The 12,803-nt window shown below is 59.6% G+C and overlaps 1 protein-coding gene across 3 annotated transcripts in view; it reads right to left on the bottom strand.

Moving 5' to 3' along the window:
- Positions 1–1,261: 1,261 nt before the first annotated feature.
- The window catches only part of NLRC5 (NLR family CARD domain containing 5), an 82,327-nt gene continuing 70,785 nt past the window's right edge, over positions 1,262–12,803 (bottom strand). For all 3 annotated transcript variants that reach the window (XM_045818381.1, XM_045818383.1, XM_045818382.1), the window contains exons 37-49: positions 12,525–12,608; positions 11,933–12,007; positions 8,903–8,986; positions 7,037–7,120; positions 6,552–6,635; positions 6,218–6,301; positions 6,052–6,129; positions 5,205–5,288; positions 5,033–5,104; positions 4,779–4,862; positions 3,503–3,586; positions 3,106–3,189; positions 1,262–2,345 (exon numbers count right to left, since the gene is read on the bottom strand). In XM_045818381.1, coding sequence (XP_045674337.1) covers positions 2,234–2,345; positions 3,106–3,189; positions 3,503–3,586; positions 4,779–4,862; positions 5,033–5,104; positions 5,205–5,288; positions 6,052–6,129; positions 6,218–6,301; positions 6,552–6,635; positions 7,037–7,120; positions 8,903–8,986; positions 11,933–12,007; positions 12,525–12,608 — 1,093 coding nt within the window. In that variant the 3' untranslated portion in view covers positions 1,262–2,233. The remainder of the gene's footprint in view (positions 2,346–3,105; positions 3,190–3,502; positions 3,587–4,778; positions 4,863–5,032; positions 5,105–5,204; positions 5,289–6,051; positions 6,130–6,217; positions 6,302–6,551; positions 6,636–7,036; positions 7,121–8,902; positions 8,987–11,932; positions 12,008–12,524; positions 12,609–12,803) is intronic.

Consider the following 12,803-nt stretch of genomic DNA (forward strand, 5'->3'; position numbering starts at 1 on the left):
CTCCGGGTGAACTTCGTGGATCTCCTACCTGCCCATCCCCTTTCCCGAGACCAGGCTGATGGTCTCGGTACCAGGTGTGTCTTGCCCCTGACCCTGTAAGGGTGGCCCAGCACAGGTGTGGGTGCTTGGCACTCGGCCAGAGGACTCTGTCCTCACGCTTGGCAGGGAATCAGGGACAACGTGGAGGCTGGCAAAGGTGAAGGCTGCGCCTCCCAGGTGAGCCATTAGCAGGCTGCGACATCCCAGGGTCCTAGGCCAGGTGGGAACACCGGTGTCATCACCTCCTAACTTCCCGCTGGGTCCAAAGGCAAAAGAAGTTATCTCAGGAATTGCCAGTGGGCCAGCCTGCCCTCCAGTGGTGCCGTGTAGCAGCTGCACGTTCCCTGCCCACTTTTCACAATGCCCAGCGGCTTTGGAGGAAGGCGTCCCTGCGATCGGCAGGCAGGTGACCAGGAGGGGGTGCTGTTCTCCTGTCATTTCAAGCATCTCTCCATCTCACCTGATATTGAACCCTAGAGGAGTGGGGGGAGAGGGGCACTAGCCTGTAAGCTACCTCTTCATCCCAGGGACTCTGCATACCTTGCTTCCCTGCCCCTCCAACAGTCCTGGGGGCTGGGGACTGTTACTAACTCCTGTACAGAAGTAACACTGGCTTCGAAAACAGGCAACAAGGGGTCGCGTCATAGTCCATCCTGTGCCCATCTGACTTTTCAAAGTCACGTTTCTAATGCCCCACCTGCCAGTGGAAACCTGAGCCAGAGGTTTCCAGCCTTTCGCAAGAACAAGGCAAGCAGCAAATGGGGATACATTGGGGAGTGGCGGGGACTGCGGAAAACTGAGGGGTCTCTGCCACATCCAAAGGGCACAGTCACAGTAGTCCAGCAGGGTACCCTTGGGTGGGAATGCTGGACTAGCCCCTAAGGGAAGCTGAAAGTCTGGATTTTTATGTAAAAGTTCTCAATTTTAAATACTGACAATTCAGAAAAAGAGTTTAAATAAAACGCAGTCAAAGAAAGAAGGCTTCTAACACAGTGAGCTTCTAGAACATCCTCACGGGGGAGGTGAGGTCCAGAGGAGATGACTTGCTCGTGATCACATGACCACACAGGGACCGAGCACGGCCTTGACCCCCTGTCTCCTGACTCCTGGTCCTTGCTCCGAGGTCTGCTCTGCCCTCTGGGACCCAGGGCAGGGAGTGAACCATGTCGAACCTTGTCGGATTTGGTGATTCGGTGGGACACGCCAGACTCAGACCAGAGGCTGGGAAACCACACGTTTATTGGTCACACTTGACTTAGAGTGTACGTGGCAGGGACACCCCTGTGCCCTCCTGGGAATAACAACAACACTGGGAGCCCCGGGTGCTCTCCCGGGTGCCCTGAGGTAGTGGCTGTGCCCCATGGCCTCGCCTGGCGGTCTCGGCAGGGCCCACCCCTTGCCCTCACACCAGCCTCGTCCCGTACACAGGGCAGGCTGGGCCCATCCGCTCCCCAGGCCGAGCTGGCTCTCCCTGGTCCTGCACCCACAGTCCTTGCAGGCCAGCATGTAAGGGGAGGGGGCACTGGCTTACAGACGGGCAAACTGAGGCTCGAGGCAGGAGGGGACTCATCCACCAGCCTCGTGGCTGAGTCCCCAGCTTGGCCCAGAGGCCTGGCCCTCGGGCCACCGGGCCGGGCCGGGGTCAGACACGTTCCCCATCCCAGTTCTGGGTGGAAGACATTCTCTGGCTTAGCTGCCTGGAAATGCAATCTATATATACATACATACCTGGTTTTAAAAAAGTAATAAATTAGATCTCGGACCAGCCCGAGGGCCCCTGGCCAGCCACCTGTCACACGACATGGACATTTGTTAGGTACGTCCTGCCACCTGTGGTGCTAGGACTCGTGCGTGACACTGAACTACAGGCCACGCTGCAAGCTCCATGAACTGTCACATGGGATTCTGCCACATGTGGCCTTCCGTGCCACGCATCACATCACGCACACGCTCATCGTGCCGCCTGTCCGTATTGGCCACGCCTGTCCCCTGGAGTGTGGGATGGTCTACTGGCTGTTCCAGGCTCCTGTTCCCCAGAAAACTCCTCTCTGGATACTGTGACTGGACAGACGTGTCCCTCCGTCCTGGGGCCGGGTGCAGGGGCACCCAGCTGAGGCTCCTTCCGAGCCCTCCGAACTGGCGGAGGGAAGTTGGCATCACTTGGCTGGATTCAAAGTGTCTTGCGGTGGCCACATCAAGGACCCTGAGGAGCCTGCGGCTGGTTGGGGAAGAAAGCAAAGTCCAGCCTGGGCTCACGGCTCTGCAGACGCTGGGCCTCATCGGGCGAGATGTGGTTATTCCAGAGCCTGCGGGACGGACACACGGACACTCAGCGCTCATCCTCTCGTCTCTGCCCTCAGTCCTGTCTGCAGACCGGGAGGCCAGGGCCCCAGGGGAGGAGCTGTGCCCGGAGTTACCCGCAGGGCTGCCCTGCGGAGGTGGCGTTCCCCACCCCCACCCGACTTCTTCCACTCCCTCTCCTTCCCTGACAGCCAGAGACGCAGCCGGTCCCACTCCCATGACACATTGCCAAACAGGGGAAAGGTTCCCCTTCCTGAAGATGCTTGACTTCTGTCGTCTGACATTGTCACCGCACATTGATTTTTACAGAGCAAACACTACACCGCTATCTGCTGGAAGCCTGACACGCCCACCGTGTGCACGTGCCCCTCAGCCGCGAGGCCGCGTGGGGTGCCTCTGGTGAAGGCTGCTGTGGCGGGCGCCACCTGTGTGGCAGGGAATGCACACAGCGCTTTACACAGCCGCTTAGTCCTCACAGCAGCTCTCCGAGGGGAATACTCTCCGTACCCCCATTTCACAGATGAGGACGTTGAGGCTCAGAGAAGTTCAGTTATTGATGCAGCATCACACAGTCGGCAGACGGCAGAGCTGGGGTGTGACCCGTCTGCTGGGGTCCCCCTGCTGCCACATTCTCAGTGGGGGCGTTCAAGTCTCATTGATTGTCCCCAGCCCCGGCCCTGCCTCTGTCTACAGGGCGTCCCCGCACCCTTTGTAAGGGTCGGTGAGGTCTCCCACCCACCATTCCTGCCCCTGCAAGCCCGTTACCGGATGACTTGGATGCCAGAGGTCTGTGCCAGCCCTTCAGCCAGGAGCCCGGCTCCGTGCGCTGTGATCCGGTTCTTCTCCAGGCTTCCCGACGCACCGCAGCGGAAGGGGAAGACAGAGACTGGCGTGAGGTGGGGGAGGCTTCCCGAGGTCCCTCCCTGGGCCAGGATGCTTGAGAACCCAACAGACTCAGTACAACAGGCAAGCAGCAGGCAGGGCCCCGGGGGAGAGCCAAGCTGGGCAGCGACTTGGAGAGAAGGGCAGCGAGCGGGTCAAGGAGGGCTTCCCACGAGGCACGGGCCTGACCCGGCGGCCTCATGGCTTTCCCCAGGCCTAGCCCCCCTGTCCCCGCCCCCTGCCCCGGCCCAGGCCCCCAACAATGAGGTGCCCCTCATACTCCACTCTCTTCAGCCGCTCCATCCGAGGCAGGACCTGGGCCAGCGCGGCGGCCGCCTCGTCTCCAAGCAGATTCCAGGACAGCCTGCGGGGCAGGGGCCGGGGTCAGCCCGAGGAGGGCAGGGAGGGGCACGGGTGGAGACAAGGTGGCAGGTGGGGAGGGCTGGGGCCAACGGGGAGGGGGTGGTTCCCGATGGGGTGCTGGTGTGCCCCGAAGACTCCTCAGGGCGGGCAGGGGGCTCCCAAGCTGTTGCCAAGCTGATCGCCCCTCAAGAACCCCGACAGCGTAGGGCCTGCGTCTCCCGGGAGCTCGGAACCCTCAGTTTGCGGAAACAGGGTCATCACAGTTGCGCCCTGCGGCTGCCTCCGTCGTGACTTGTGTCCCACCCACGCACCTCTTATATCATCGTCTGTTTCATATTTTCCCTTAAATCGGCTCTCCCTTCCCTCCTGGTTTTTAACTTTAAGAAATTGATCTTAGGAAACATTTATCGCTACTGCCAACAGAAAGCCTATGGGGAGGGCCTGAAGGAGAAGGTGGTTACAAGGATAATAAGCTCAGGGCAAACTACAGTATTGACTTCTCGCTGGAACCTGCATCCTCCCTAAGCTGCCGAGCCTGTGGGCCGCCCCCTGCTGGCCAAAAAGGGAGACTCAGCAGTGTTAGCTGTTCAAGAAGAGTTGGCACTGATGGGAGACTTTCTCTTTGGTGTCAAGTCATGAGAAGCATTAAAATCTTTAGGGCGCAAACCTAGAATTTTATAATCACCGTGCCCTGTGCTTTAGGAAATCACGTTTTTCTCCTGTACAGTAGCCAAGGTCCTGGGCTAGTTTACCCATGAGGCCATGCGGCAAGGCCCCAAGGTTGGGCGTATTTCATTGCCAAGGGCAGGGGGTCGGGAGCAAGGCCAGTGGGCAGGTCGGGGCCTGCTGGCTTCTGCCGTCCTTCACAACCAACGGGTGCTTTGTAAATCAAAGTTCCATAAAGCAGGCGAGGTGGTCTATCCAGCCACCCTCAAAGGGAAGGTCAGGGGCAAAGGGCCTTTAGAGACTGTCTGGTCCAGGTCCCCTCCTGCTACCCCCCAGGTGGGGACACAGGCGAGAGGCTGAATGACTTGGCCCAGCTTCCCTCGCAGCCCAAGTGTCAACACTTCCTCGAGGGGACACTTCCGCAAGGATGGCCTTCCCCACTTAGAAGCGGGAGGACCCCTGGGAGCCAGGGACGGGTGCCCGGCCGAGCAGCAGGCTGTGGCCCAGCCGCGGACGCCAGAACTCACAGGATCTCCTCCAGGGCCGGGCAGAGCTCGAAGCGGGTGGTGAGGGGCCTGGCAGCCTGGTCGTCGATCTCGCAGGAAACCAGGCTAGGGGAGGGGGAGGGGAGGGGGTCGGAGGGAGGTTCCTGAGGCCAGGGCTCCTCCCGAGCCCCCCTCCCCGCCTCGCGGGGGGGCCCTGTCCCCCTACTGTGAGTGTCGAGGAGTGCGGGCCCTCCACCCTCAGCCCCAGCTCCCCGGGTAGGGGGGAGGCCGCTTACTCGATCTGCCTGAGCAGCGGGAGCCTCAGACGGAGGTGCAGCACCTGTCTGGCCAGGTTGTTCTCCGCCAGGCTGCAGGGCAGAGAGACACCTGTGAGCAGAGGCCCCCCGCCACCCCCCCGTCAACGCTCCCGGTTCACCCCGCACCCCAGGGTCCACCGCTCCTACTCACCTGATCTCTTCCAAGTGTGGGCATCCATCCAGGGCCTGGCCCAGGCTCAGTGTCCCCAAGGGGCCCAGACGGCTGGACCGCAGGCTGGGGAGAGGGGAGATGGTGAGAGGAGTCTTGGGGAAGCAGATGTGGGGGGTGGGGGGCTGGATCCCAGACTCACAGCCTTGTCTCAGGCTGTACTGCTAGAGCTTGCTTAGATGGTCTCTGGGTAATGGCCATCCCAAGCCTCTTCCCTACCCACCCAGGGCCTGACCCACCCATGGGGGATCAGGGGCCCTGGCTTCAGAGTCCGAGATCCCAAGTTCAAGGCCTGGCTCTTCCATGTGTTAGTAAGGCAAGCCCTGCACACCTCTCCGGCCTTCAGTTCTGCTGCCTGGACATGCAGCAGCTAGAAGCCCTGGCCCCACAGGGCTGCTGCGAAGGCTCCGATGAGACCAGGGCTGCCAACTGTTAAAGTGCCAGGGCCATGCTGCGTGGCACGTTCCTCCAGCCCCGGCAAAGGGCGAGGCTCGCTCGCTCCCCCTCAGAGACCGGATCAGGGCACGCTGAGCTGGGATCATTGTAATCCTGCTACAGACGAGGAAACTGCGACTCCGAGGGCAGGACCTTGGCCATGGGCACACAGGGGCTGGTTGGCCGAGCCGGGACTGGGCTGGGGCTCCTGATCTTCCTGCCCCACACACCAGAGGCAGGGCAGGAGCAGGCGGGAGAGGGGGCAGCTAGCCCCAGAACATGCTTGTTTGCCCAAAGCCAGGGCAGCGCGACCGAAGGGCCTCTTGACCCCCAAGCGCTCCGGAGAGACCCCACCCAGCTAGCCCTGCACACACCACAGGGAGGGGACACTCACTGTAGGACTCTCAGATGCCGGGGCAGCCTCCGGGCCAGCCTCCGGACTGTGAGGTCCTCCAGGGGGTTGCGGCTGAGCCTGGAGGGAGACAGGGGCGGAGGCTGAGCACCAGGCTGGCCCCTCCAGACCCTTGCCCTGTGCCAGCTGGGCTGTGGGGGACACTCACATCAGCTCCTCCAGGTGCTCGCAATAGGCGAGGGACTCTGCCAACCGCTCTCCCCCTCTCGGGCCAATGCCATTCGCTGAGAGGCTGAGGAAGGGGCAGACGTCAGATCCTGGACCCCCGTTTTCCCCACCCCTCACGGCTGCTCGGGCCCTAGGACACAGCATCCCCGCCACCCACCTCCCAGCCTGATGGGGCAGAAAAGCCCGGAGAGGGGCAGGGGCTGGGCACTGAAGGTAAGGGAGGAATGGCAGCTGCCTGAGGCAAAAGCCAGCGTCTCCCCAGACCAGGGGTGGCCACAGAGGGCCCCTGTCGGTTGGTGGGGCTGGCCACTCACTCGATCTTCCGGAGCTCAGGCAGCATGGGCAGGATGTCGGCTACGTGGTGGGCACCACTGTCTCCGATCTGGTTGTGGCTCAAGCTTGGAGAGAGGACAGCAGGACTGGAACCACCAGCCTGCCTGCCCCCGTCTCATCTGGTCCACATCCCCTTCCCAGACCAGGGAGAGGCTGGCGTCTAGAGAAGGGCCTGGGCTCGTGCGGATCAAGTCCCCTCACACTGTGTCGGGTGACGACTCCAAACTCTTGAGATGTTCTGCCTGATGTCTGTGTGCCCTAAGTCCCTCCTGCTGCAGCCGACACCCTCACCTCCTATCCTCGTGTCTCCCAAGGTTCTGCGTCTGGGGCTACACAGCGTAGGAGTGGGCGAAGGGGACGAGTGTCACTAATCAGTGACGAATGTCTTCAAGAAGCCCCTTGCTGTGGTCATCTTCCCCCACCCAAGCTGTCTTGGGTCTGGGGTGGGGAGGGACAGACAACTCACCTCAGTTCTTCCAAGCTGGTGGCATATCCGAGAGCCATGGAAAGGTGGTAGCAGCCGCTGTCATCAATGCCATTCCCACTGAGGCTGGAGAAGCAGGGAAGAGGCGAGAGGCCCTCGTCAGGAGCGAAGGGCTTCTCGGGTGCCGTGCTAAGAACGCTACAGCTTGCAAAGCCTGTACGTCCGTCCGTCATAGAACTTCGGGGGGAAGGAGGACAGGCAAGGTGCGCACGACTGTCCCCAATGTCCAGGTGAGAAAACAGAGGCCTGGGGAGGAGCTGGGGCTAGTTTAAAGAGTCTCAGTGATTCCCAGGCCTGGCGGAAGTGCAAGCTCAGGGCCGCTGGCCCGGGAGCCGAGGCCACATGTTGGTCAGGGGTCGCCCGGCCAGCCCGGCGGAACGCCAGTTGCCCTTGGGCCCCGCAGTTCAGGTAAAGGGTGTCTCGTCCCCAGGCGTCTTTTTCTAATCTGTGCAAGCAGTGGGCTTCCCCCGAAACCCAGGGATTGTCCCTTTTGAGCCCCAACGGAGCCTGCCTCTGTTGAGTGGGGAAAACTAAAGCCGATGCGAGCCTAGCCCACGTTAAATACTCATCGGAGGGCTGTTTCCTTTTGCAAGTTCAACTTTAGCCAACTGCCTTCTGCTCAGTTAGGTTATGGGTGAAATGACCTGCTCCCTCATGCCATGCTCCCCCAAACCCTCTGACCTCATTTCCTAAGCACTCCACCCCACTGTGGGGCGGGGGTGGGACTCGGATGAAAACAAAGCAATGCCTTGTGTGTCCTGATTGGGTTTGTTTTTAGTTATCATGTTTTACAGTTTGAAAAGTCACATGAAAAGAGTATGTGATATTTGGTTATCAAAGTGGCCAGGGGCACAGGGGGACACTGTCGAGGTCGTCAGCTCTGAGTCTGGACCAGCGGTTTTCATCTGGTGTGCCTCAAACGAAAATTGTTTTAAAGATTTTATTTATTGCCCTGGCTGGTGTAGCTCGGTGGACTGAGTGCTGGCCTGCGCACCAAAGCATTGCAGGTTCGATTCCCAGTCAGGGGACATGCCTGGGTTGTGGGTCAGGTCCCTAGTGTGGGGCGCACAAGAGGCAAGCACACATTGATGTTTCTGTCCCTCTCTTTCTCCTTCCCTTCCCCTCTCTCTAAAAATAAAAAAAAAGAATTTATTTATTTATTTTTAGAAACAGGGAGCAAGGGAGAGAGAGGGAGAGAAACATGGGCTGGTTGCCTCTTGCATGCTCCACACTGGGGGACCTAGCCCACAACCCAGGCATGTGCCCTGATGGGGAATCGAACCAGCAGCCTTTCAGCTCATGGGCTGACACTCAGTCCATCGAACCACACCAGTCAGGGCTGCAAGGATTTTTAAAACATGCACTACCTGACTATATAGGCAGGGGCAGTGACCTATTTTTTTCCCTTAGATTGTCAAATAAAAAAATGACAACAGCTAACACAATGGCTGGCTGTTCGGTATAAATGAATAAAAATTATACTTTTTTTTTTTTACATATTGGAAACTTTTTTTTTTTTTGGCGTGGGAATGCATTAGAGACGCAGGATCTAGGCAACCCTGACCCACAGAACCAATCAGAAGTGTGAGCCAGAGCCAGGGTGAACCCTGCACATGAGACATTGCTCTAGGACTTGGCCCCAACCCCCCAGGGTCACTTCTGTAGCCAGGAGGAAGCTGGTGGCATTCAGGGGCAAGAGCTGTGGCACCCACCTGGCAGGACATGGGGATGTCCCAAAGACAGGAGCACAGGGGGTCCTCAGGGAGGTGCCCCAGTGCTTCCTGGGGCAGGGGTCCCGACAGAGCTGGGTCCTCCCACTCACTCCCATGGGGTCACACAGTCACTCACCAGAGGCTCTGCAGATGGGTCATGTGGCGCAGTGCTTGAGTGAGCACAGTCAGGGTGGAATTTTCCAGCGGGAAGTGGCTGAGGCTGCAGGAGGAGAGGCCAGAGGAGACTTGGCATCGCTGGGGTCAGGCCCCAGGTGCAGAGCGAGGCCCGTCCAGGGCAGTCACCTGAGGCCTCAGTGCCCGGCGATGCCCAGGGACCGCCAGGACGGACACTGCTGTCTACCCAGTGAGAAGGACTCATGCGCGGCAAAACTGCCCTGGGGAACCTAAACACCGTTCCTCTGCGCGGATCATTCCGAAGGCCCTCCCAGCGGCAGTGCTATTTCTGAGTCGCACTGGGCCCAGCTCCTGATCGGGAACCACAGCGACCACACATCCAGCATACCCTCGGGGCCGAGCCCTGCGCTCGGGGCCCTCTGGACAGGTGGGTCTGTCATCGCCCCCATTTCACAGGCAGGGAACACTGAGGCTCAGGCAGTTACAAAGCTCCTTCAAGGTCACACACACAACGTGTCGGCATCAGAAACAGAACCCGAGGTTGCAGGACTCCCATTCCTGGGCCCCAACATGGTGTTACTCATGGGGCCCCCGTCCTCCAGGCCCCCAGCCTGGGCAGGAGAAGAAAGTCATAACAGTAACAGCCCCTACTTGTCTGGTGTGAGCTCTGCGCCAGGCCCTGTTTCATAACATGTGCTCATCGCACTTCATGCTCACGACCACCCTAGGAGACAGGTACAGCGATCATCCCCCAAGTTAAAACACGGAGAAAAGCACAGAGAGGTGAAGTGACTTGCCCAAGCTCCCAACAGTAAGGGGTAGCGCTGAAAGGGGACAACTGTCCTGGTTTGCTGGGAACGGAAGGTGTTCTGGAACGTGGGACTTTCCGCCCCGGGCGAAGCGGGACAGGCAGTCGCCCCACCAAGCACTGAACCTGAAGGGTCCGGCCGGTTTTCCGACCCGCCACACTCTCCATGGCTCAGGTGTCCCGACTCGCTCCGTAACTCGAGACTTAATCGGAGCTCTCTCCCATCTCACACGGTGGGCACCTGGCGCCAGCCGCAGTGGCTGGTGGTCAGACCGACCTTCCTGCCCCGGGGAGCGGCCCGGCCCTTCACCTGACCCCTGGTCCTGACTCCCATCCAGAAAGCCTGAGGCAACCGCCCACAAGAACAAGAGACTAACCCCTCCCCTGTTCCCCCAGGACCCCCGCCCCTCGCCCACCCGGACTCAGTCCCCCTGCACTGCAGCGTCAAATAAAGGCACTTGGGGCAGACCATCCCGCTCCTCCTGCTCTCTCTCACGGGCACTTCTAACAGAACCCAGGTGGGGCGGCGCCTAACCAGGGTCCACGCCCCTCACCATTTCACTTCGGAGGGACAGGTGGCAGGGTGTGAGGGGAACTGCTTGTCAGGGCGGAGCCACCCAGCAGTGGCACAGATGAAGCTGGACGGGGCAGCCCCTCTAGCTCCGGGCCCTGGCTCAGGGGCCCAGCTGAATGCCTATCCGTCACACTCTCGAAGGAACCCAACCCATGAATGACCTCACTGGGCCTCCAACCCTCCAAATAAAAGCTTCCAGAAGGTGGGAAGGCTGAGCAGAGGGGCAGGCACAGAGTGGGGAAGCCAAAGGAACAGTTGGGCGGGAAGACAAGGGAACCTTGAGGCCAAAGGTCTCCCTCATGCCGCGCCCCCATCCCTGGGACCAAGAGGGCCGAAGTGGCAGAATGTCACTGTTAGTCGGCACCAAGGCAGAAGGCTATTTTTAAACTGCATTCAAATCAAATACAACAGTTCTGGAGGAAAGTTCACCAACTGCTCTTTCACGGAAGTTTCCCCGGGGGCGTCGCTCTCAGGGGAGTCCACGCCCTGTGTTTCATATTTCTGCCATGACGGAACTTTTTAGAAACTGTGTGTATTTTTGGTCACCAGAAGACCGTGGAGATTAAAAGCAGAAGATGCCCCGTTAAGCGTTCCATCTAGATGCTCCTAAGTCTGTGCAAGGCGGGGAGCTGTCCTCTAGACCGAGGCTGTTTCTGCTGTTTCTAAGAATCTGGGGACTCCAAATGATAGATGACAGTTAACCTGGAAAAACGATGGTGGGCAAACGGCAGCGGACATCTGTGGGTGTGTTTTCTGCCCAGATTCTGTTTCCTTGGGTTGTTAACAGCAGCCTGAAATACCGCGGCCTACTAAGCCCAGAGCACCGAGTGAGCCCGTGACCCAGATGTGGCCAATCAGAATGCACTGAGCTCAGAGCCACGGAGACTGAGTTAGGAATGGGCATGTGACCCGAGACTCAACCTGGGGCCTCCGAGGCAGGTTCTGGACGAAAGGTGCTCCCTCTGCCCGGAGCGGGAGGAAAGCAGGCCTGTAGCAGCAGGACGGCCTGCCTGAGGCTGCAGTCACGATGGAGAGCTGGATCGAGCCAAACCTGAAGTCAGTTGCCTTGTCATTTTTGGTGACGTGAGCCAATACGTTTCTGGCTTGGGTGGGTTGGAGTGAGTATTCTGTTTGCTGGGACCAAGCATTTTGATAGCGCCCAGAACCAGGTAAGGGAGAGAAAAGGAGGGCGTTCAGCTCACCGGGGTCCATTCAGGGGTTGCACAGTTGTTGTTATTATTGTTATTATTATTATTATTATTATTATTTTATCCATCCTCACGCAAGGACACTTTTGTTCATTGCTTTCAGACAGGAAGGGAGAGAGGAAGGGGGAGAGAGAGGCATGGGTGGGCTGCCTCCGGCAGGCACCTGGACCGGGATTGCGTGTGCCTGTAATGGGGACTGTGCACACCAGGGCCCAGGATTGTGCCCACAACCCAGGCGCGTGCCCGGACCGGGAATCAAACCCGCAACCTTTTGGTGACGGGGCGACACTCCAACCAACAGAGCCACCCTGGCCAGGGCAGACCTTGCACAGTTTGTGTTCACAGAAGATGCAAAGGTTCCTAGACATGCTCCCAACAGCGTTCCGCGCCCCGCCCCCCTCCGCCGCACCACCCCCCCCCCATATTAACCACACCACTTACTCGAGCCTCTTCAGATGGCGCTTGTTTTCCAGGGCTCCCTTCAGCACCTCCTCGCCCAGCTGACTGTTCGACAAGCTGTCGGGGACCAAGCATGAGGGGAGGGTTAGACAGGCCTGCCCAGCCCCTGGAGCTGATCCTAGACCACCCCTCCTGTCCAGGCTTCCGGGGGGCACTCCTGGCTCCAACAGTGGGGCTGCGGGGCCCTTGAGGAGGGGGACACAGCAGTCACAATAGACCCAGCTAAGAAATGGTGCTTTGGATGCGGCTACAAAAGAGGAAGGCAGAGCCGGGGGCACAAGAGCACCCCCCCAACACAGTGATCTTTTCTCTCCTGAGCTCTCCCTGTACCCCGATGCCCTCGGCCACCCTGGGCAGAGAAGGGGAGGGCCTGGAGAGGCACTGCTGTCTGCCCAGGGTCACTCTGAAGGACTGGTAACGCCGGGGCCAAGGACACAACATTCAGCCTTCCCCAGGCCACGCCCACAGCGGCTGGGCTCCGTCAGGGAGAAAAGTGACCCACTGACATCTACCCCCAGCCTCCCAAAGCCCCTCTGTCCTCCCCACCCCCAGCCCCCTCCACCCCAAGACTCACTCCAGCTCCTCCAGTTGGTGACAGCGGCTCAGACCAATTACTAGGTTGGCCCGACCCTCCGGGCTCACACAGCTGGAGGCCAGCCTGGTGGGGGTCAAAGGGCAGCAGGTCAGGCAGGAGCTCTGAGTATCATGGTAGAGGGCAGGGAAGTGGGTGGGGAGCGGTTCTTGGGGGGCACTGGGGGGGGCCTTCCTTTCTTTCATAAATCTCTCCCACCGTGGGGACCATTAAGTCAAGATGTAGCTTGGAGACAGGAGCATGGGCTAGCTCAGCATTTTC

Source organism: Phyllostomus hastatus, unplaced genomic scaffold (assembly GCF_019186645.2).
Source record: "Phyllostomus hastatus isolate PE091 unplaced genomic scaffold, TTU_PhHast_1.1 phas_scaffold_345, whole genome shotgun sequence".
In the NCBI taxonomy this organism is placed as follows: domain Eukaryota; kingdom Metazoa; phylum Chordata; class Mammalia; order Chiroptera; family Phyllostomidae; genus Phyllostomus; species Phyllostomus hastatus.